At 42.0% G+C, this 23047-nt stretch overlaps 3 protein-coding genes across 4 annotated transcripts; 2 read left to right on the top strand and 1 right to left on the bottom strand.

The window, feature by feature from the left end:
* Nucleotides 1-60: 60 nt before the first annotated feature.
* Nucleotides 61-3863, top strand: Slim (scruin like at the midline). Its single transcript, XM_071703388.1, has 4 exons — nucleotides 61-1123; nucleotides 1576-1809; nucleotides 1953-2282; nucleotides 2393-3863. Exons 1-4 carry the CDS (start codon nucleotides 644-646, stop codon nucleotides 2564-2566), a joined length of 1218 nt encoding a protein of 405 aa, XP_071559489.1. The 5' UTR covers nucleotides 61-643; the 3' UTR covers nucleotides 2567-3863.
* A 2214-nt stretch (nucleotides 3864-6077) lies between these two features.
* Nucleotides 6078-20118, top strand: Ttd14 (TRPL translocation defect 14). 2 transcript variants are annotated; one of them, XM_071703377.1, is made up of 10 exons: nucleotides 6078-6250; nucleotides 9786-9853; nucleotides 10571-10608; nucleotides 11413-11450; nucleotides 15134-15262; nucleotides 15347-15419; nucleotides 15740-16140; nucleotides 16374-16581; nucleotides 16985-17157; nucleotides 17441-20118. In XM_071703377.1, exons 1-10 carry the CDS (start codon nucleotides 6211-6213, stop codon nucleotides 17740-17742), a joined length of 1470 nt encoding a protein of 489 aa, XP_071559478.1. In that variant the 5' UTR covers nucleotides 6078-6210; the 3' UTR covers nucleotides 17743-20118. The 2 variants fall into 2 exon arrangements, with proteins under 2 accessions (XP_071559478.1, XP_071559479.1); XM_071703378.1 differs by lacking the exon at nucleotides 10571-10608 and having other exon boundaries at nucleotides 6177-6250.
* Nucleotides 20119-20457: 339 nt separating this feature from the next.
* Nucleotides 20458-22996, bottom strand: LOC139770992 (uncharacterized). Its single transcript, XM_071703379.1, has 2 exons — nucleotides 22771-22996; nucleotides 20458-22397 (listed from the first exon to the last, which is right to left on the bottom strand). Exons 1-2 carry the CDS (start codon nucleotides 22845-22847, stop codon nucleotides 21734-21736), a joined length of 741 nt encoding a protein of 246 aa, XP_071559480.1. The 5' UTR covers nucleotides 22848-22996; the 3' UTR covers nucleotides 20458-21733.
* Between the last annotated feature and the right edge of the window lie 51 nt (nucleotides 22997-23047).

Genomic DNA, 23047 nt, shown 5'->3' with positions numbered 1-23047 from the left:
CAGTACTGCAAATCTATATTTTACGTCACGTATACTATAGATTTTCAGTACTGAAAGTTGCTGACAGTGAAATATCGGAATGCAGCCGGAGTGAACGGCGACCAACGGCGACCTCCAGGTACGAGCACTTCGAGCCCTCGAGAGAGAACGCAGTCGAGAGGAGTGCGTCCGGTGTCGGCCGTCGTCGCGAGAGCGTGAGGAACCGTTCGTCGCGGTCACAGGAAAAGCGACTCTCCGCTTGATCTCGTTCCGACGAGCGCCGTGCGCGTCAGCGCGGAAAGAGAGGGGAGCGCGTCGCGAATCTCGCCCGCGCGAGATGACCTGCACTCCTGCAGTTCTTCCCTGTTCTTCCCCGAGATCCACCCAGGTATCGGTTCGTTCGCGAGTTTCGTGCCACGGGGACGAGAGAGTTCTCAGACAGACAAATCTCGCTTAGGTTAGACGGATTTGACACCTAGGTAGGCGAGGCCTGTGGAGCGGGCGTGGAGGTTAGGTCGACCGCTCTTGGAAGTTAGGAATGACCGCGATACGTGACGCAGCCCCGCCGAGGAGAAGAGCCACGTAGTCCGCCGAGTCTCACAGATCGCTTTCGTCCTGAGCGCTACTCGTCGCGACGCGACGTTCGGATTCACCGGGGCGGTGAATGGGCGGATTGAACGGCCGGGAGAATCGACGAGGAAGCATGTACACGTTCAAGCCGTTTGTGTTCACCAAGCACAGGGCGAACGGGCGGGAGCGGCCGAAGGCGCGGAGCGGCCACCGGATCGCGTGCGACCATCGGAATCTGTACTCGTACGGCGGATTCAATCCGTGCGTGGCCGACACCGACCCGGACATGCGCAACGACCGGACGTGGTACGCCAGCAAGCCGCTGTTCAAGGAACTGTGGCGCTTCAACCTGGTCAGCGAGCGGTGGAAGCGGCTGCCCGGCCAGGAGAACATGCCGAACGAGCTGGCGTCGAACGCCGTGATACTGCGTGGCAACGCGCTGATGGTGTACGGCGGCACCGGCGTGCCCTTCGGCGAGAGCTGCAGCAATCAGCTGTACGTTTGCAACGTGGACGACGGAGTGATGAATGTCGTGCCAGCCACTGGCGAGCTACCTGAACCCCAGTATGGCCAGGTAATTGTTTTTGCTCTTGCCATTTGAATTTTTGCCTTCTAAGGATTTCAAGATTTATTTGGATAGTTATGGATCTCTGAGATTTATGGTTCTTGTTTCTACCACAATGGGATAATATTGGTTCTATTAAAAACTCCTTACATCATACATGAGGAAGCAAAACTGAGAACAGAACCTGGATTGTTTGCTCGATGGTTTAGTCATTGGTTTTGCTATCCAACATTTTGACAAGATTAAAACGATAGGAAAAAAGGATCAATTAAAAACTAAATGTGAATGTCACTATATAGTTTTTATGATAAAAATCTCGCAAGACTGGTTTACTGTTTTGATTTAGGATACAGTTACACTAAAGATTATAATGTCGATATATATGAGCGCTAGATCGATGATTTATTATTTCTTTCTGTTGCTTAGATATATATTTATTGTTATTTATTTCTACTGGACAGGCATTAGTATGTCAGGGTTCCTATCTCTACACGGTCGGTGGTACTACTGGGTATGAATATACCTGCGATATTCACCGATTCGATCTAAGAAGAGGCGTCTGGGAAGTGGTGTACATTTGCTCGGGCAAGGACGAGTCGGAGCCACATGGAAGGTACAGGCATGAGCTTGCTTTTGACGGCAAGATGATTTATGTTTTGGGTGGTGGCACCTCGACAGAATCCTATGGCTTTTCGGTGAGTAAACGCATAAAGATTCGATTAAAAAGTATTAGTATAACTGGTCTTATGTTAATATATACATTATTGTTATTATATTAATATGCTATAATAAAATGTGTTGAGTACATAATAAATACATTTATAATAAATTCTTTCAGGAAATACCGGCGTTCGATTTGAAGACCAACAGTTGGAGGACTTTGAGCACGCACGGTGATACTGAAGAGACTATGGTGCCGGCGCCACGACGTTGTCACGGTTCCGTTCAGTACACGGACGAGAAGAGCGGCGTTACCTCGGTCGTTATATCGGGCGGTTACAACGGCGACTGGGTGTTCTCCGACGTTTGGCGGCTTGACCTCGGCACGCTGCAGTGGACGCGCCTGAGAGAGTGCATCCTACCCTGTCCAGTGTACTTTCACTCGGCTGCGCTGACTCCAGAGGGTCGCATGTATATATTCGGTGGTATAGTCAAAATGAACAACAAGGTTATTATCGTACTATAATACTGTCACTATAAACGGCGTGACATATCCCACAAATGTTTCATTCAATGTACTTTCGTCAATTTGTAATCGCGACAACTTTATTGTTACAGGTACAGAGAACAAATGCGGTTCACTCCGCTTGGCTGACAATTCCCAAATTGTCCGAGATCTGCTGGCAAGCGTTGAATTATTATTACCCGAACTTGAAGGATAGTTCACCGGACAAGCTGCTTCACATGGGGATACCATTAAAATTCGTACGAAGACTTGATTTCTACGACTGATGTGAACGATCAGTTTTTTCCTCGACACTACCGAATTCTCGAATCAGATGTTTCTTGCGCGGCACGCACTTGAAAGCGTTTGGCCACGCCTCGATCATTCAATATTTCGATTCGCAACTTTTAATGCTATTTTTTTTTACAATTCCGTCTATTCCGTAGTAATGGTAATGGTAAGAGTGATTTTACAATCGTTATTTATTACTATTTATTACATTTGTGACTAATAAGCGAGCTGTTTACGAAATAATAGATTTTTCTCTTTCTCAAATTTGCGTTTTAATCCGACATTTAACATTTAAATTGCCAGATACGCTATTTTCCTGATATTAACAGCAACTGATTAAAAAAGATTTAAAGAATGTACAAATATAAGAGTGATTAAAAAAATTATAACATGTAAAGAGTTACGTATCTAAGGATATAGTTCATTATTAGTATATTTAATGTTGTGTACAGTATATTCATTCTGCCTTTTCTTTCTCTCTAACGCTGTACATGACATATATATATATATTCATTTCTTTAAGGATGTTAGAATTAGTAGAGATCATCGACTCACACTGCGCGACGATGAGATATATTTCTAAATGTTTAAATAACGACGAGCGCAAATAATATTGAGGATATGGTGTTACTAAATGTGTTTTGTCTTAAAGATATTGTTAAATGTAATATTTGTCCGCAGTGCCTATTAATTAAAGCAATGCTCGCGAAGCTGCTCATTCGAATAAAAAACTTGGAGGGTCTTAGAGCTGCGGCATAAACAATCTTCATTATTCTTTTCCTTAATGCGTTACATTTTACGTAACAAAAAAAGACATACTTTAAGCAAAATCCAGCATAAAAATCTGATTATTTGCGCTATATATATATATGCATCTGATTGATTTATTTCTATTCCTATCAATGTAAATTAATTTTAATCTCGATTTAACTTCTATTCAAAAAAATTTTTTTTTGTGTATCGCGTTTTTTCCCTTTTTGAATCATTTTACTTTTTTTTTAAACAAATGTCATTATTTTGTATTTCATATTTTATTTATTGAAATATTAAGCCCCCGTACGCGACTTCAGACTTTGATTGCTCGAATATAGAATTAAGCTTGACGGATGAACGACCCTCTAATTATTCTGAGCGGTATATCATGCATCGTAATTACGCAGTAGATTCTCGGTGCTGTTTACTAAGACGTATTAGCTGTACATTAACTGATATTTACTTATATATATATATATATATATATATATAATGTAAATACAAAAATAGAAAAGAGGAATACAGAACAATCGAATCTTCCGATTTGAGTGATTTTATTTCACGAATTCCCACATTATGAAGAAAATATTCCCTAATCCTGGTAAAGAAAGTATCGTCAAGAGATTTCAAAAAATTGTATAAGTGACAATCTAGTTTAGAAATGAGAAAAAGATAATCGAGACTCTGCAACATCTGTATCGGTTTTAAATAGTTTTAATTATTGAGGTTTAATCAGAATAAAAGTCTCTTTCAGAAAATCGAGGTAACTGGATTCTCATCGATTGTGTTATATTAGGTGCTTTACATTTACACATCAAAACTCAGATAATTCTCACTTGTGACGTCGTTCTATCCTTTTTGGCAATTAATGAATAATAAAGACAGAATGACATCACAAGTGAGAATTATCTGAGTTTTGATGTAAATGGAAAGCAACTATTATCACGTTACATTCTATTATTGTCATTTATTGCGAGATATTAATTCAAATGTAATATTTTAATATTTTAAAATTCATCGTGTGGTTTTTTTAGTAAATCGAAGAAAAAGAAGGGGGAAACCGTGTAAAAAAAAGTGTTTTACGTATCTCTCAGATCTATTTCGCGCTCTCGGGAGGAGGATAAAATAGGGAAAACTCAGCGAAGCGTGTTATCTGTACCAAGGACATTGTTTTTATTGCGGTCGCGCGAACGGAGGCGATAAAGAGACGCTAGCTTGTTGCTTTTTTTTTCCATCGAGGTATTTTCCAAAGTTTGAACGGCCGCGGCGTGGGGACGCCGAGTGAAATATATAAGGACGTCGGCCGTTATGAGCGATGAGCGGATCTTTTCGCGATCTCGCGAGAAGAAATCGTTGAATCGCAAAGGTGTTTCCGGTCTCTCGTAAACGTATGAAATCATAAACGTGGAAAACAATTTTGGTAAGTACAATCCCAAGAACTTAAAGAGTCATAGATTGGTGATTTATTATCAGATCTTATATATTTAAGATCGTCTTAAGTTTATCTTTAGATGCTGTACGATTCGTTCCATTATGCTACGGAGTATCTAAAGATGAACTTGAGTGATTTTTAAGTAATGTCATCATGAGTATTATGTTCTATCTGGGACGCCAAGCCGAACGAGATATTAATTTTTGTTCAATCACGATGTATTTTCCAATCCTGGTGAAAACATTTCCTTATATTTTTTCAAAAGTTTTCAAAGAATTTTTCATATTTCAGATTTGTAAAAAATTCTGAAAAAGATGTTGACATTCTCAGAAATAATTGGACGAGGATTTTCGAAATATTTCAGTATCTGTACATATATGAAAATTTCTGATAAGTTGGACGAATTTTCTCATATTTATTTAGATTTTTATAAAGATGTGTCGGCGAGAAAAATCTGAATGATTCTGAGAAAGTTTTAAAATTTTCATAAAATTCTTTAATAATAACACAAAAAAACAGAGACATTTTCCCACCGGGGAATTTATCTACATAGATCACAAATAGAGTAAATTATGTATCGATAAAAGCATTTTTGAATATTTTAAAAATGTCGAATTAACGTCCCTTAAGCCCCTTAAGAGACAAATCTCTGCGCTAAACCCAGTTGCACAAACGTAAAGTGACAAATATACTCGGCGGGAAGCCGAGTAGCTCCGAGCGTCCGCTACTCCGAATTTGAATTTGGCGCGGAAGTCCGTCGTCGGCTCCCGGCTCCGGTGGTGCCCGTCGCTTCCGGTTCCGCCGCGCGTGACTTCGTGCCGACAGTGCCGACACCTCGCGCGACGACCAGCTGCGCAGCTCTCTCACTGCTTCGGTCGGGGCTCGGGGCGTCGGGGCAGTTCGGGGACAACTTCAGATGCTTCCGAGCCACGGAACGGGACGGGACGCGCACGTTTGTTGGTGTCGAGTCGTGGGTCCGCGCGGTATCGTGTTCCTTTTTCTCCTCCTTCGCTCCGAGAAAAGAGACTGACACCCCGGCGGTGAGGGTAGACACCCCGCGAATACATTCGATTGAGTAACTCGCGCGCCTTCGAGGCCCACCTTCAATCGTTCGTCGTTCCTCTCGTCGTCGTTTTTTTTTCCTCCCTCCTTCCCCCCCCCCCCCCCCCTCGTTCCTCATGCGTCGTCCGAGCACGCGGTCGAGCACGCGCCGACCCGAGATGCGCCACCAGGTATTTATGTAGTACCGAGCACCGCCGCCTTCGAGCGTCGCACACCCGCCACCCCCGTCCCATCGGAAGGGAGGAAACAACCACCCCGGCATCCCTCGAGGAAGACTCGTCGCCGTCGCCGTCGTCGCCGTCGCCGTCGGGCAGCGTGAGTGAGAAGGCGAGGAAGAAGGAGAGAGAGAGATTCCGATTCCGGATTCCGGGAACGGAAGTGGAGCCGACGACGATGGATCAGAAACGCGTGTACAAGTTGGTGCTGACCGGAGGTACGTACGTAAACCATTGGGGGGGATACAGGGTACGGGCTGGAGTAGACGGTAGCGACGGTAGCGTGGATCGGACTCGAAATCTCGCTAATTACCTCGCGACGTCGCGAGCGAGGACGAGCACGTCCGCGAGAGCGAGCACGCGGAGTCTCTCATTGATTTCCTTTTTTTTTTTTTTCCCCTCGGAATTTGCATACCCGAAGATGCAGACCGTCGCTCGCTCGCTCGCCAGATCTCGAAATAATTCGAGCAAGTAATTGGAGTTTTTTATACGGGGAGATATAAAGTATATCGGAGCTACGGAGCAAAGCTCTCGACAATGACACCGCATATTACCTTGGGCTATTTTACATATTTTTATCTCCTCGGTCTATTTTGAAACCTAAAATGCGCTCGTGCGCGCACATTTTCAGCCGAGTGTCCGATTTCTTATTTCTCGTCCGTCTCGCATCGGTCCGTTGGCTTTTGCAAAAGCTTCCGGCCGTCGCTGTATCATTTTGCAACGTATATTCGTGTATTTCAAAATCGAGCGTTCCGTCGAATCGCGCTTCTTACCATCTGCGTTTCTTACGTCATAGATAAACACGTGGGAAAACTGCGTGATTGAGAGAATCATCCTTCCCGGTGAAGCCTCGAAATTCGCGGGATCGGAAGAAAAACCGGCGTTAAAATCGCGATAAAATGGAGTAAAAATAAAATGAGAAATCTTGGACAATGCGCGGAGTTTCCGGCGAAGCACGTGCTTCGCTTTTAACTTCTCGAGTTGTTTTTGCAGTCGCGCCAAGTTCTTCAGGTAGCCTCCGTTTTTGAACGTGATGCGCACATATGTGTTCTGCTCCTTTTGCTTTCTTTTTTAATTAAATCTCTCGGTTCCGAGAACGATCGCTCGCCTCGTCATTTCGCGCGGACAACGCGAGAATAGAACGCGCGAAGACTTTTCGCAGCGAGAGACGTTTTTCTCCCGGCCGGCGTGTGACGGCGGCAGCGCACGTGGGACGCGGACCGCTCGCGTTTTCTCTCCGCTCGCTGGATCAAGTATATAACGAGCCAGGGTCGGGAGATCTCCCACGGTCGAGAAAAGGAAGAAGAAACGGGAAGCGTGCTAATTGCTGGCGCTCGTCCGTGTAGAGTCAGCAGCCTCGTTTTCAATGTATAAAAAAATTGAAATATGATTCAATATAATTTCCAATGCAATGAAGTTCTGCCGTCTTTCCAGAGAATTCTGGACACGTTCCAGGGAAAGGTTCTAACGATGAGGTGCGAAGGAACGGAGATTCCAAAGTACAGAGAGTGCCTTTACTCTTCTCGTTACGTTAAATGGGTCATAAATTTGTTTCAAGGTTGATTAGGGTCCTGTATCCTTTCGACAGAATGAGATATCCCTCGGAAATTCTTGAAAGAAAGGATCTCCGGATTAGGGTAGAAAGAATTTTCAACAATAACGATACAAAGCAAGTATTCCATATTTTTAGAAATCCCTGCTTCTTCACGTTTGATTATCTCGAATTCTTCTTGAAACTGTCGAGAGATCTTCGGGGATGGTGTAGAAAAGAGATACGGCGATAGGGACGTAGGTAGTATATCGCAAAGTCCGTTCGTTACATCGAAATTTGCAAATGGGACATGGGACATCGAACTCGGCGGGGTTCAGCTCGTTCGTGCGGCTATGACGCTGCGTCGCACTGTCTCTCGTCTCCCTCGCGACGTTTTGCAACGTTCGTTATCGTGGCCACGCCGCGGATGCCGATCGATTCCACGCGCCACGCAGGGACATCAAGGGACACGCGGCCACAGCTGTACCGGGTGACCCGGGAGAAGGGTGTCTCGCGGAGAACGGGTCTCCGTTCGCATAAATTTTCACCTATCTCGGCCGTACGGACGAAATTTTATCCCCTACTCCCTACTCGTTTTATTTATTTTTTGTTTACTTGCGTTAGTTGCATTATTCCTTTGTCGCCCGCCGAGTTGCCCACTTGAATTGCCGGCGTCACGATCGTTCATACGAATTTATCGGCGATAGCCGATGTTGAATGTAAAACAATACAAAGTACCGGGTGCACGCTTCTCACAATCAGACATTTCTCAGACAGACGCCCGCGTCGCATGAGTCACGGCTATTTTTTCCCCTCGGCCCCGATAAGCGATATTTTCTTACGTTTGTTTTCGTCATTTCAGATAGATAAGAACCGGAAATTATTCGAATTAGTTCAGCAGATAGTGTGAACGACACGATAGATAGCCTTGTCGGTTTATCGTGGACAACGCGTTATCTTTTGGCGGACGGCGAAAATTATCTCCGACAACCCGATGCCATACACGACGTAGCGAGAATTGCGAGACGCAGAAGAACGGTTGCAAAATTTAACTTCGACGAAGGAACGCAGAAGAATCTGAGTTGCTTATATACGAATATACGGAGAAACCTTGAAAATTGTGAGAGCAACGTGCTTCTCTTTATTTCGCCGGGAAATTTAATTTTCACGCGATCGCGAGGGTCCACGCAGCAATGCGTCCAAGAAAAACAAAGGAAAATAAGATATTCTTTTCCTGAAGATGCTGAGCTTTATTTAGGCATCAATTAGGATTCGAACGAGACTTCCCGAGCCTCGTGAAAGACAGGAAAATCACAGCAAAGGAAATCTTACAGGAGAGGAAGTGTTCTTCTCAAAAATAGTCTAAAAAATAACGTTATATTGTTTTTCATCGCTCGAAGGAACGAATTTCATTGTATTTTTTATGGGAGGAGCGTAGAGGCTCAAGAAGGTCTGTTCTGTATTGTTTTGGGATAAGGGTGGACGTTGATGGATTAGATTAGATTAGATACTTTAGTGAGGAGAAGCCCGGGAAAAAGACCGGAATTCTTTTAGATGCTGAGTCGCGGCGCGATTGCATACTTTATTTTAGGATCAGGTCGCGCGACAGGCTCAAAATTCGCCGCCATCCCGATATGCATAACGAGGACGATTTATAACGTCGCGACGAGTTAATAGCCGTGCCGACGCGCACCAATTGCGATCAATTTGACTTTTATTGACTGTCTGCCTTCTCATATGCTCGTCATTTATTTTATGTAACGAAAAACAAGCCAGGAGAAGACGTATAATAGTTGCTTTCCATTTACACCCAAGTGATCTGAGTCACTCAGATATGTGAGTATTTTATACTCAGGTAAGATATGTCATTTTGTATTTACCTGCTTATTTTGGTGACAAAGCTATCGCATAATAATACAGATCCATAGCCTCACTTTTAATGTGAGTCTATTAGAGTCATTAAAGCACATGGTCTTGATTGTGGATAAAAACTCAGTTGAATCTCACTTGCCAGCATGCAAAAAGAACGTGCGTTTAACTGAGTTATGACGTCACAAGTGCAGAGAATTATCTGAGTTTTGACGTAAATGGAAAGCAACTAATATCGCGAAGTAAAAAGTTTCACGCGCGCAGAAACGATTCGCACGTGTAGATCTCGCGTGAAATTTTTTCGAGGAATCTCGGAGCGGCCGGTGTCTAACCACGTGTTCTCGTGATTGCAGGACCATGCGGCGGCAAGACAACCGGGCAGGCCAGGCTGTGCACCTTCTTCGAGAACATGGGCTGGAAGGTAGGTAGAACCCTTTGAGCCTTAAGAACGAAAAGCTTTCCGCGAGAGAAAGAAAAAGAAAAGAGATCTTCATTGCGAGAGTTTTCTCCCCCCTGACTGACCTTTTGCTTTTCTCTCCGAGCGACGCTCGCTCGATGCCACGTTAGATTCGATTCGACAGACGCCGTACAGTATACCTTAACGTAAGGGTAGTTTCGTTATTATTGACGGTATATAGCCGGAAGAGGGGGATGATTATTCATTCTGCATAGAGTCTACCGTACGTACTACTTGCAGAACGTCGTTCGATTGTCGCGTGCTATACGATAATTCGAGTCAAGGATAACGCATTTATGGCATAATCTAGCTTTTTCCGTAGCTCGTCTCTCTCTCTCTCTCTGGAGCGAGATTCTACCTTGCAGTAAGTCGCAGTAGTCGCACAGTGAGTCGTAACTGCGTGTAGAGGTTGATTCTAAGATATCAGCTCGTTCGAGCTTTGCGGAACGTATTTCAATCGATTCGAGTCTTTCTTAAAGAAAAAAAAGAAGGGAAAAAAATATTATTATGCAATGATCAGCAATGATCTTTAAATTGTTCCAATTAAATGTTACAAATTTGTCGCGATTTGAGGCTTGTAGCCGAGCAGAGATTTTTTTCGAAAAGAGACGCGATCTAGTTTCGGGGGGCTCTTACCCTTCGTTTTGGATTCGATAGAGCGGTGGTTGTCTTCTTTTTCAGGTGTTCCGTGTCCCCGAGACAGCGACCGTGCTGCTCAGGTATGCAATTATACGATCACAAGTTTACAAACAAAAAAGAAAGAAAGAAAAATAAATAAAAAGCGAGAGAGAAACAAAAAGAGAGAAGTTGGAACGAGAGTCACCCTTGGACAAGTACGGTTTTCTTTCGAATTAACCCTGGAATGCCCTGACGATGTGAAGCGTCTGAAGAACAAAAATAGATCGAGAAATAATCAATTTGGACAATTTGTCGAAATTAACAGGAAATACGAGGATAACAGGAAAGTCTCGCAAACCCTCGGGTGTATGCGTGTGCTTTACGCATTGCAGGGTTAAAAGAAGTTCTTGAAGAATGAAATAAAGCCGTTCGCCCCCTCGCCTCTCTCGTTCGAGTCAAGATTGTGTCGCGAAGGAAAAAAAAAAATTCGCGAAACAGACTCCGCGGAGTAAATATTAAATGAGCAATGAACAATTTGCATTTGCGTCGCAAAAGCTGCGCAAAAACTTCAAGATCGCTCCATCGGGTGTGGCTGGAAAATTTATTATAAGTTTGTACATTGATTCCATTGATTTTATTTCCGGGAGAAACGGTATAGTATTGTAGCATTCGACAGTGAGACGTTTGAAGGCGATTTATTTATTAAGATGGTCCGCGTATAACGATAAGCTTCCTTCAATTGCCGCTGCGGTTGCAGCTGCGAGATATTTAAGACCGTTCCGCAGCGTCGCATATTGCGTTGTAAATATTCGTTCGATTAAACTCAATTAAATTAAACGCTCGTATTGTAGCGCGTGCCTCACGCAATTGTCTCATATCTGCTGTCTGCTTTCTTTCCATTTCAGTGGCGGCATCAAGTTTACAGACCTGAACGCGGAGGAGGGTAAGTTTGCTGATTATATCATTTTTTCATACGCTCCCTTTCACCCCACGTTTCTCTTTACACTCGCGCGCTCTTTCGATTCTTGACAGCGTGTCCTAAAACGTGAAAATTTTCCAATAATGTAGACACGCGGGGAAATTAGCGCAGGAACGATCCCTCCGATCCCCGCGACGCGAATCAGGCCGCGGCTGCAGTAATTGACGTAATTAATTAGAGAAGCGTCGAACTCTGTGTCTGTCTCGACAGCTCTGGGATTCGTTCGTCCGGCCGTGATGGAAATTACACGGATTAACTGTCGGGAACCTGTGTTGTTCCTTTTTTTTCCCTCTTTTCTGATTTTCTGAAACAAACCCGCCGGGGAAGGCGGGCGCGAGACATTATTTCTCGCCGACCTTGGAAGTCGCGGCCTGGATGCATTGCCCCGGTAACACGACGGATTGCGTCAACCGGCGCAATCGCGACGTGAGAACAAACGCGGACGGAAAAATCCCAAGCTTTGCAGCGCGGGGAGAGACAGCAAAAGCGAGAGGGGAAAAAAAGACTTCGTATCTCGATGACGGCTAAAAAAAAAAGGATAAAGGAAACCAGTTCGACCTGTTGTCGCGTATGAAACGTCGGATCCTTGAAAGCTTCGCCACGGATCTCACCAGTGAAGTTTAAGTTCGGGCATGTCTCTCCCAGACATGTCCGAAATCGGGACGTAAGACGTCTTTCAGATATCATATCACAAGACGTCTTAAAGATGTTTTTAAGACGTCTTATGTCCCGATTTCGGACATGCTGTCTGCGTCTCGTTGCGCCCGGAACGACGGCTGCCGAACGTCGTTTGACGAGATGTGCGCGATGGAGCTTACTTTCGTTACAACACAGCCCGATTGCATAACGAATTTAAAATTTCTTGGCCTATGCTAAACTTGGCCTTCCGTTCTATATGATGTATCGCGGGGGACTTTGTCCGATCGTCAGGCGAAATTTCATTATCTCTCTCTCGCCCTGTCGGTTTTATTTACGCCTCGCGGCCGCGTCAATTGGTCCAACCCCGGTTCTATTTTTATAATCTCTTGCACCACATTATTTCTCCCGCAAATATAACTCTTCGTACTTCGCGCGGAACGTATTGTGCGCGCTCGACCGAGCTGTCGGTACGTTTTCAGGGACGTGTCTGTCTTTCTTTTAATTCTTAAAACGTCCCACCTGGGCAGCGTATATGTCGAGGTTGAACTGAAAAGTTTTGCTGTAGTGTCGAGATAAGATAATAATTTTGCTACGTCGGTGGTCGCATCGAAACGCTCGTTCGCCCTTACGTAAGGCGATCGTGCGACTTTAATCAGCTCGCCCTTGAACGGAAACGAACGAACCGCGAATGTCAGGCTTCCCCCGCTTACCGTTTTTGCGCATACGTTTTATCATCCGTCGCAAATATATACCGTGTTCCGAATCTCTTATACAATTTTTGTACGAGCTATAACGCTCCTGCCAAGTAAACGTCTCATATAATTGAGCGCGAGATAATTTATCACGTTAAAGTTGCGCGATTCTTTCAGTCGAAGCATATGTGACAATATTTGCAAAATGTTTGCAAAACATCTTGCAAAAATCTTGCGATTTCTCGAGCATTACGGAAATATAAAAAATTAGAGATTCGTAAGATTTTACTTTATGCTCATTCGCTTGCATTTCGTACTTGAAATTTCATCGCGATGATTTGGCGTTCTTGAGAAGTTCTAGGAGCTTAAATTTGTCAACTTGATTCGCCGTGGAACGTAATTAATTGGAAAGAAATATCGTTTTGATGTTTGTGACGAGCCAAGGACTAAAAGCTAAAAACGTCACGGATTATTATCCGCCTTTATTTCTATCCATTTGTCACTCGGCCATTTTTCCGCGAAGGCACATTCGTCAGTTGGAAAAGAAAAACTGACGTTTGTGTGAAACTTGAGCGCGGTAATCCGATTACTTGCTTCTCATCGTCGACGATATTAGATCCTTGACATTAGTCCGTTATGTTCGTCCAAGAAGAAGCAGTTTCGTTTAATTTCGTTTAAAAAAAGAAAAAGATTAAAAAAAAAAAGAAAAAGATTGAACTATACGGAAAGGAATAGGGAATAATCGAAGAATCCCAAACTTCGTAAATTCGTATCTTCGTTCAGTAAGGGCTCCTTTCATCCAGTTCCTCTCGACTCGTCTTTTTTCCTTCGCGATTCGATCATCGGGCGCAAAAGCGTGATAGTCTTTTCAACCCGAGTCTCCGAATCCCAACGTGAGGCCAAGATCAAGGTTGATTCTAGCGGAGAATCCGTGTCCTTCGCACGCGAAATCCTCGCGTCTAGATCGTAGGAGCGAGGCTTCCCGCAATGGCGAGGCGAGATGGCCGGAGATCCTGGAGGTCGATTCCGGCGTGGGTGAGTCCGAGTTATCGCGCTAGAGTGTGGGTCTGAGACACGATGAAAATACTGGTGTAAGACGCACAAGGAAATCAGCGATTGGCCCGAAAACATTTTAGATTTTTTTAAATCGATTTCTACCTTCTATTATTCTAATTTTCCACCGTGTCGCTTTTATCTTCAGCGCCTAGTAAATTGCATAGGAATTTATTTTATATTTTTATATATTTATATAATAATTTATAAAAATATTTATGTAATATAATATAATAATATATCATTCTTGATTCTTTCTAAAGAAATAAACGATTTAATTCTCTTCGAAGAATTGTAGGATAAAGAATATCTAACTGATGTTATGAAATAGATATTGATCTAAATGAAACGGAAGGCAAAACAGATTTCCAAGTTCGCGAAATAATCTCCGACTAAAGTAAAATTAAAGAACTTCTCAATCTGTGTGATCGGAATTTTGTAACTTTGTGAAATGAATACCTTCTTTCAATTTGCTGATTAACAAGTCTTCTTTATACCAGTCAATTGGGTACACTTTTTCGTGCTATCCAGTAGGCGTAGGAGCTTATTTTATCCCTTAGCCGCATCTTTCCGCTTATCGATCGCTTCTCGTAGTCTCGTCCTGCGTGTCAACGCGATATTATGTATTTTATTCCTTATTTCTTACATTTTTTATCTTTACGCTTTATTGTGTCTCGGCCTTGGAATGCAAGGCACTCTAGAATTCTCTCGCCGACGAGAGACGAATCCTCGCGTATTTCCTCGTCCCGAAATAAATCAAATCTCCTCTCGTCAATCAACTGTGGAATAAAAATATCTCAGATACCTACATCTTTTTCTACCTCTTTCAAAATTATTGGCAAAATAATGTATACAAAATCATGGATCTTAAATATTTAAAAAATTGATAAAAAAATTCGTGAATTTTATTTTTCTTTTCATGTCACTGGAACGAACGAGGATCGTCCGCCCGTCTCGCTAGGATCTCGCTTGAAAAGGGCTTTAATACGAGATTGTCTTTCAGATAACTCGATTAGTATACTCGCTATAATTCTAAAAATACCGCTCCTAAGAAAGTTTATCGAGCTAAACGCATTTAGGGCTTTCTTCCTTAGAACTTCAGGCTACCTTTATCGTGATAAATGACGCGATTATTCAGGCTAGACGCTTCAAGTATCGCCGAGGTCCACGTGCAGATCGATCCTACCCAAGCAACACCTCGAAACGAGCGAGCGAGAACATTCGTTGTATAATACCGCATTTGCTTTCATACGTGTGTTGCAGCATTCAAATTTCAGGAAAATCTTTTGCGCACGATGATACAAATCGAGAACACGTTCTTTCAACTGGGTGAGAGCTGTTCGAGGAATTGCCTGATCATCTGTGATCGCGGTGCGATGGACGCCTCCGCCTGTTAGTACAAACTCTGAAAACAATAGAATTAGTTTAGGATTTTTTCCGTTGACGTAAAGATTAATTGGGAGTAATTTTTCACAGTTATTTCGAAAGATAAGTGGGAGCTCATGATGGCCTCGAACGGATGGAACAACGTTGAACTCAGAGACAACAGGTAAGACAAATGAAGGATACAAGAAAGCCCGTAAAGTCGATACTCGCCCTTGTCTTTGGGAGAATCTATTTTTTGAAAACTAATCACAATTAGTAGATCACCTAATGGAAAAGGCTAACAGTATACCGGCTCTAAGACCTTTTTCATTAGGTGATTTATTAATCGTATGAGCCTCTTTGTATGTAATAACTAATAAATTAATCTTCTCATACTCTTTCATTTTTAGTAGTATTTACTGCTATTAGTCTTATAGTCTAATGGTATTTAATTTAATATTTTATTTACCAGTAAACTCCCGTTTTCTCTCTCGTGTTAACCAGATATAACCAGATCCTCCACATGGTTTCGGCCGCGAACGGCGCTGAGGAGTTCTACTCCACGGAGGAACACGCGTGTCGCTCCGAGGGTGTCGAACTTGCTCGGGAGCTGGATTATAAGGCCGCGGCTTCCTGGGTGGGCCACCCATACTTCGACGTTATCGACAACTCGCAGGATTTTGAGTCCAAGATCTGCCGGATGATCGAGTGCGTGTGCCAGAAACTGGGCATCGACACCGGCGACCGGTTGCGCGCCAGCAGTCGCAAGGTCAAGTTCCTCGTGAAGGCGCCGCTGCCGGCGGACAGCGAGTTCCCGCCTTTCCAGGACTTCGACGTCGTGCATAATTACCTCCAAAGCAACAATCCCAAGATGCAGGCCCGTCTACGCAAGCGCGGCCAGAAAGGTGAATCACCGTGCAAACAACGAAAAGCTCTCCTCATTTGCGACCCAATTAACCATTTAAAGCAATATTATCACTTGACAGGGAAAATTAACTTGTGTTTATTATTATCAAAAAATTCGATAATTCATTTAAAGTGTAAATTAACGGTGCATCGGTCATCGTCATTTTTTATTTTCCTGCGTCCGAACGACGGATTCGAGCGACGATACAATTTGAATTTTCTATTCTTTAAGGTCACTGGTCATATATCCACACGATTCGCCGACCGAAGATGTGCGGCCAAGTGATCGAGGTGAAGACCCAACTGACGCACCGAGACTACCTGAACATGTTGGCCCAGCGCGACGATTCGCACTTCACTATCTTCAAGCGTCGCCGTTGCTTTCTCATCAACAATCAGTATTTCCAGTTAGACATATACAGAGAACCGGCGCATCCCAGGTAACACCCCAGTATTCCCACGGTTAAATAAACTAAAATGTTGAAACTCTATCTATCTTCGATATCGATAATCGAAGAGTCGATTTCTATATTTATCAAAAAATAAATAAAAAGTGAACTTAGTGAAAAATGAATCCAAGACATCTTGTACGATTGGTTTTTCTATGCTTGGCGATAATGTTTGCATGCAAAATATATCTTGAGAAATAATTTCGTATATAAATAGTTCCATTATAATTAACTTCAAGATTCAGATTATTTAGTAAAAAAATTAATATTAAAACAGACTCTTTCGCTTCCACTAAGATCCTTTACTTCACTCTTACGTATGTATTTATTCATCGTAAGAGAGGGAAGGAGACATTGTATTTACTCTAAATGTAACTCTGTGCGCACTTTACAGATGTCGAGGCTTGATGTTGCTCGAAACCTACACGGCGTTGACGGGTGACGAGCTGAAAAACATTCTGCCTCAATTCCTGACGATTGAGAAGGAGGTCACCGGCAATCCGGATTATAGCATGTTCAATCTCAGCTTACGCGAAGAATGGAATAGCACCAATAAATACTGCCACGGTACTGTATATTTAAATCCTGTAACTGTAAGGATATTTATGGTTTTGTTACATAAGCGCATTCATCTTACATATTTTTTTTCTCTTCTATCTGTTAGGCTCGGACTAGAAAAGTTTTACTTATATAAGCGTAGAGAAACGTAGCTCGATGATTCAAACTTTTTCGGCCATTCGAGCTTCACGTATTTCAACCGTGCTAAATAATAGATTATCTGAGGTGACTAATGATAGAAACCGCTATATTAGAACGCGAATGATCTAACGCTCGACATTCCATTTTGCAGGCATCATGCAATTGGCAGAGAGTCAAAGTGCCCCGATCTCGAAGAGTCTAACGACCGAGGTGCAAAGTAACGGACTCGATTTCAAAACCAGCAGCGCATTGGGTTTGATTACAAACCGTCAGCAAGCGATCGTCAAGAAGAGCATCCAAAACGGTCTGACGAACGGTAAAGCGACGTTCGCCGAGCGATGTAACATGAACGGCGACGGCCAAAAGGTGGAAGTTCGCAATTCGACCATGAGGCCGGAGGAGAGTTTGCGAGAGTTAAAGGTCGATAAACCGCAAAAGAACGGATTTGATTAATAGATTCTAATGCGGAAAATTGAGTAACAGTAAAGTCTTTTAATAATAAGCGATTCGCGAATATTCCGAGCTGTAGCACAGGGACTTAACGTTATCAGTGTCGGCGCGAATTATCTGAATTAATATTGAATGAACTACTAGTACGATAGTCTTCTATATAAAATTTCACAGATAATATCTATTTTTTAATCAAACTTGCGTGTCGTACTTAAGGAACTTTCATGAAGGGTCTTACGGTCAGTTTCGTCAACGTCGATTAAACTTGGATCAGAATCAAGATCCAGTGTAAATCTTTCGAAAATTTGCGACGAAATTTCAGAAAGTCTCAAGATATCTAAAAAATTTTTGAATAATAAATTTTTCATTCTCAACATTTTCTTACAATTTTAAAAAATTCCTAAAATTTTAAATAAAGAAATATTTGGAGGGAAATGTCGATTATATATACATATATATATAAAATTGTCACTTTCGTCAAATGCTCGTGTGATATTTAATATCGATTTCTGGTAAAAATTAAGTTTTACCAGATTCACCGTAACTTATCACTCCTTTTTAAATTTCCACATGAAAGAAGAGAAGAATGAGCCAAAGAGATAAGTTAGAGATGAATTGAACAAGAGCTAAAGTTACGCGACATTGATGAAACGAGGTCCTAGCAAGTTTTCAATACAGCTTCACTAAATGAGCGATGTGCATTGATGCATCAAGTGTTTGTACTTCACTTTACTTTAGTCCAGTTTTACTCTTTATATGCCTCAAGTATTGTCTAACAACTATCGAAAGCTCGAAAGAACGATTGTGATAGAGAAATGCGCGTATCGTGCGAGAAATCGACGTTTGGAAACGCGATTTTCTCAAGAAGAAAGAGAAATATCGACGCATTTTAAGACAGCAACGTTATCGGGCCACACACCGTAAGAAACGGTTAAAAAATTCTCTTGAGACTATCGCAAAATCTTTTGGGAATCTTTAAGGAATTCAAATGTGTTAAATATCTCTGTAATGTACTTAATGTCAAAAAAAGAAGATCACAAAGGACGTTAAAAATTTATGTTCCGACGATATTGTAGTATTTTGCGATACATAGGTGATACAGTAATGCAATATCGAAGTTACAGGTTTTAAAGTGAGCTATCAGATGTCTAGCACTTGTATACATTTCTATGTACACCAGAAAAAAATTGATATTAAAATATTTCGTAAAGTCCTTGAAGCACAAATTTAACGCAGATATACAATCATGTGATTGTTTTTTATTTTTTAATTAAAACCGGATATTGTAAATTTGAAAAATGCTTGGAAATTTGCTTGATCGCGAAATAATAGTTTATGTAATTGGAGAAAAGAATTGAAACCTGCATACATTTTTTATGATAACTTATTACTCGAACTATTGCTTTTAAAGTTTTCTAATATGTATATTTATATCTCTTTTTTATCTTTTGAAAATTAAACTTTTTCAGATTTCAATTTTTATAGGACAATTGAATTATAAAGAGTTCCTGACTTTAAGGATTGAAGATAGTACAAGGCCATATTCGAAATATTTTCGAGCAATTAATGCGAATTTATTCTCCCTTTTATCGTCAGGCAAGCCAAAGTTTTTTCATTTTTTATAGAGTATTCTCAAGCTTTCTGAGATTTGTACATATTTCTTTAGCATGTAGGAATTTCTAATTTTTTAGATCTCGAGAAATTATAATCTGATAACTCACTCGAAAAATATGGCAATGGCGTAAAATAGCCTGTTGTTGCAATCACGGCGAACTCTTAACGATCGAATATATCAGTACTTAATAGGTGCTTGCCTATAGAAGTAATTAAGTTAATTGTATATAATGTGGCGCAATTATTTTTGTCGAATCTACCCATTTCTGTGATTAATTGTAATATGTGTTGTCGATGTAATCGCGAGAGATCTCACTGACAGAGACGAGAGATTTGCTGAAAAAAAAAAGATTACGAGAGATAAGTATGATTAAGAGATAATGATAGGAAGGTGACTTGCGAGATCTTATATTTTGCTCGTGACCCTAAAACTTGATGGTGAATTCTGCGATGACGCTTACCCTCACGTGTCGCTTTCGCATTTTCTACACGCCAAACTGATCATTCACAAATTTTTGCCACTGTTTAGAGACGAAGTGCCTGTGAAACATTCATTCGCGGAAATAAAGAGAAAGAAATATATATGTATATATATATATATACATATATTATATATATAAATATATATAAAAACACGAAAGTCTATATTTTCATTCGATGATGCAACAGTGAGTTATCAATGCGCACTCAGTTTACGTAGATAATGGATCTGGAAAACAAAACGTTATATCCATACAAGCGTCTAATAAAACAATGTCACGTGCCTATCATGTCTTATATCTCCACCATATGCTAAACGTTTCAAAAAATGTATTGCCATATTCTCTTAGCCTCTGATTACTTCTTTCTCATTTAACAATCAATATTTTTGAGTAAAATTCCATTTCAGCGGGTTTGTGATTAAAGATACATTTTTTTTAATAGGCCTGAAAGAAAAAAAGGCGCATTTTTATTAGTTTCTATCAATTTCTTGTAACTAATTAAAATAAATTGGAAATATTTGCTTTTTTTTAACTATATGGCAATTCTTTAAAGATCTTTATACACTTGTTATATATATTTTGATATACTGGGTGTAGAAGAGAGTATAAATTAAGCAAGACGTTGTTTCAGCACAGCTGAATCATTTATTGGCAACCTTTTAGAAATCCTCGTAAACCGAGGAGCCTCTTTTAAGTCACGATGGTTACGATAAACTTGAGGTTTCTCACTGTTTCTCCTATTTTGATCTATTATCGCAATTATTTTCTTCTTCTCCAACAGGTAATTAACATGTTAGTAAAACATTGTTTAACCACTTAAAGTGGATAAAGTTGGGTAAACATTTAGTTTGTCCTTCTATTTTATTTCGATCTATTATCATAATTACTCTTCTTCGTTAGAAAGATTAATGTATTAGTAAATGACTTTGCCGTCATTCGCAATATCTACCAGTATTGCAATTACATTCGACTTCGAATTTGTTTCGTCGATCGCCGTGTAAGGAAATGTAAAATAAACATTTGTCTTATAAAAGAGGGATGTAATCAAGCAATTGCGCTTCGATTAATCCTAAATTCACAAAAAACGCATGGAAGTATTGTTGTCAGGTATACAGCATGTTTCTTCGTATGTGGAAAGGGGTATTGTACTCCAAATTCGTCGAATATCTTCACGTGTTATTACAATATATATTCTGTGTCCGGATTATAGAACGTCATTTTGGTGTTCTCACGAACGAACAGTACTATTAATGTCCAGTAAATAATTGGCTAGTAACGATAAATATGGAAAAACAAGATAACAAGAAGACATGTATTTACGAGTTCGTTGCGTTACGAAAGACGAATCTTAAGAAGCACACACGTCCGTTTTGTGCGCGCAACGGGAGTCTTTCGCGAATTTATATGAGATAAAAGTTTCTCAAATAAAGCTCCTATCCTACATATGTTTTGTTCGCGTTGGAAGCATAAATCGGAATTTTTTTTTCTTTTTCCTTTGTATACCTACATTGATTTTGTTCGCGAAATCGTTTTAATTAAATATTAATCTAAATCTTAGACGAGATCTCGATTAGTCTCATCGCTATACGCTAATGGCTCCCACTTTGCTGATGAGAGACGTTTCAAATTCGATTCTCGAAAACGTAAGACTCGAGAGCGAATTTAAAACCGTTCACAATGATGTTTTTCATTTCTCCTGCAATTTTTGCTCTCTCATAATTTCTATCTTCTAAAATCTCATCTAAATTATCCTTTTTAAAAAAATCATTTTTTTTTTTCACAATTTGCGCAGGGAAATTGCTCATTGCGCGTACTTTCCGATTCGCAAAAGATATATAACGATTCGGCTAGAAGAACAATTTCATCCCCTACTACTACGCCAAACGAAGGAATAGTATTCATCTAGTTTTGGTTTGCTGCTGCTGCTGCTGCTGTTGTTGTTGCGCTTTGAACTGCTTGTAGACTTTCTTACTCGGAAGCAACAATTGGCACAGGCCGGGCCTCTTCTTACGCTTTCTGTTCGCTGTCTGATTGTTCTCCTGATCCACCTCGTTCTCGTCGTCGTTCGTGGGCGGCAGTATCTGCTGCTGCTGCTGCTGCTGTTGCTGTTGCTGTTGCTGCCCATTATACCGAGTTTGACAGACCAGCGTCTCCTGCGGAGCCCGTAAGGCCTCTAATTCGGCCGCGCTGCGATGCAAATCCGAGTCGTGGGCGAAAGTACAGTTGTGGCCGAAGCGGCAACGACCCTTCCGATAGTTCCAGCAGATCTTGCGACCGTTTATCATCTTCGTGTCGTCCAGCGTGGGCGTCATCTTCACGTGCTTCTCCAGGATCGCGCTCTTCGCCCGTTCCGCTTCGACGAACGGATTCAGGAACACCGAGGTCCTCAGTAACGTGGGCGCGCTGTTGAAATCTGGCGTCGGCAATGGAAGCTTTTCTTTGGAAGCTGTCGTTTCAGTTATTCTCACGTGTCCACCGTTACTCCTGCTGTTCTCCTCCTTATTATCCTCTGCCTCCTCGTCCTCCTCTCCCTCCGACTCCACCTGCTCCGCACCCTTAAAGCTAACGGTGAGGCAATATCAGATTACAAAGAACAAGCCGCATTCTGTACGTATATACCGGTTGCTGAACTTAAACGAGTGCTTGGCAAAAAAAATGTATCTTTTTTTCCAATTTAATGTTATTAATAGTATTGAAAAATGCGACTGTCTTCCCCTTAGTGTCAAACACGATGTCTTGTGTCTTGCACGTCGACGGATTCCCGCAAGCTCCATTGGAGCTTGCAGAGATGTTCGCAAGCGCGTCGCGCATCTCGCGGGGAACATCAAACTGGCGCGGGATCGGTGCGAAAATTAAAAAAAGGGAGAGAAAACAAACCCAGGACGGAAGCAATCCGGAGGGGCGGGGGCGGTTTTACGCAACGGCCAAAACTTACGCATTGTCCGAAACGTCGTCGTCCGTCTCGCCGTCCGAGCCGGAGGAGGTCCCGTAATCCGCGACCAAGGAAGCCATAATAATCAAGCGATAACTCAGTCGATCCCTACAAACTAGACGAAATCCTAACCGTACGACCTAATTAATCTAATCATCGCGCGAGACCAGCAGACGCCACCGACGGCGGGCGGCCAACAAACCTTCATTGGCGGACTCTCGCGAACGGCGCCGGTGGCGCCGTCCGGCGGCGCGTCGCGCGCCGGAACTTCCACCCGGAA

The sequence above is a fragment of the Temnothorax nylanderi genome, unplaced genomic scaffold (genome assembly GCF_030848795.1).
Source record: "Temnothorax nylanderi isolate EJ_2023f unplaced genomic scaffold, tnyl_v1.0 TNYL_tig0035_pilon, whole genome shotgun sequence".
NCBI lineage: Eukaryota > Metazoa > Arthropoda > Insecta > Hymenoptera > Formicidae > Temnothorax > Temnothorax nylanderi.
Note: the sequence above shows the minus strand (reverse complement) of the source record. Positions and strands in the feature narration are given on the sequence as shown.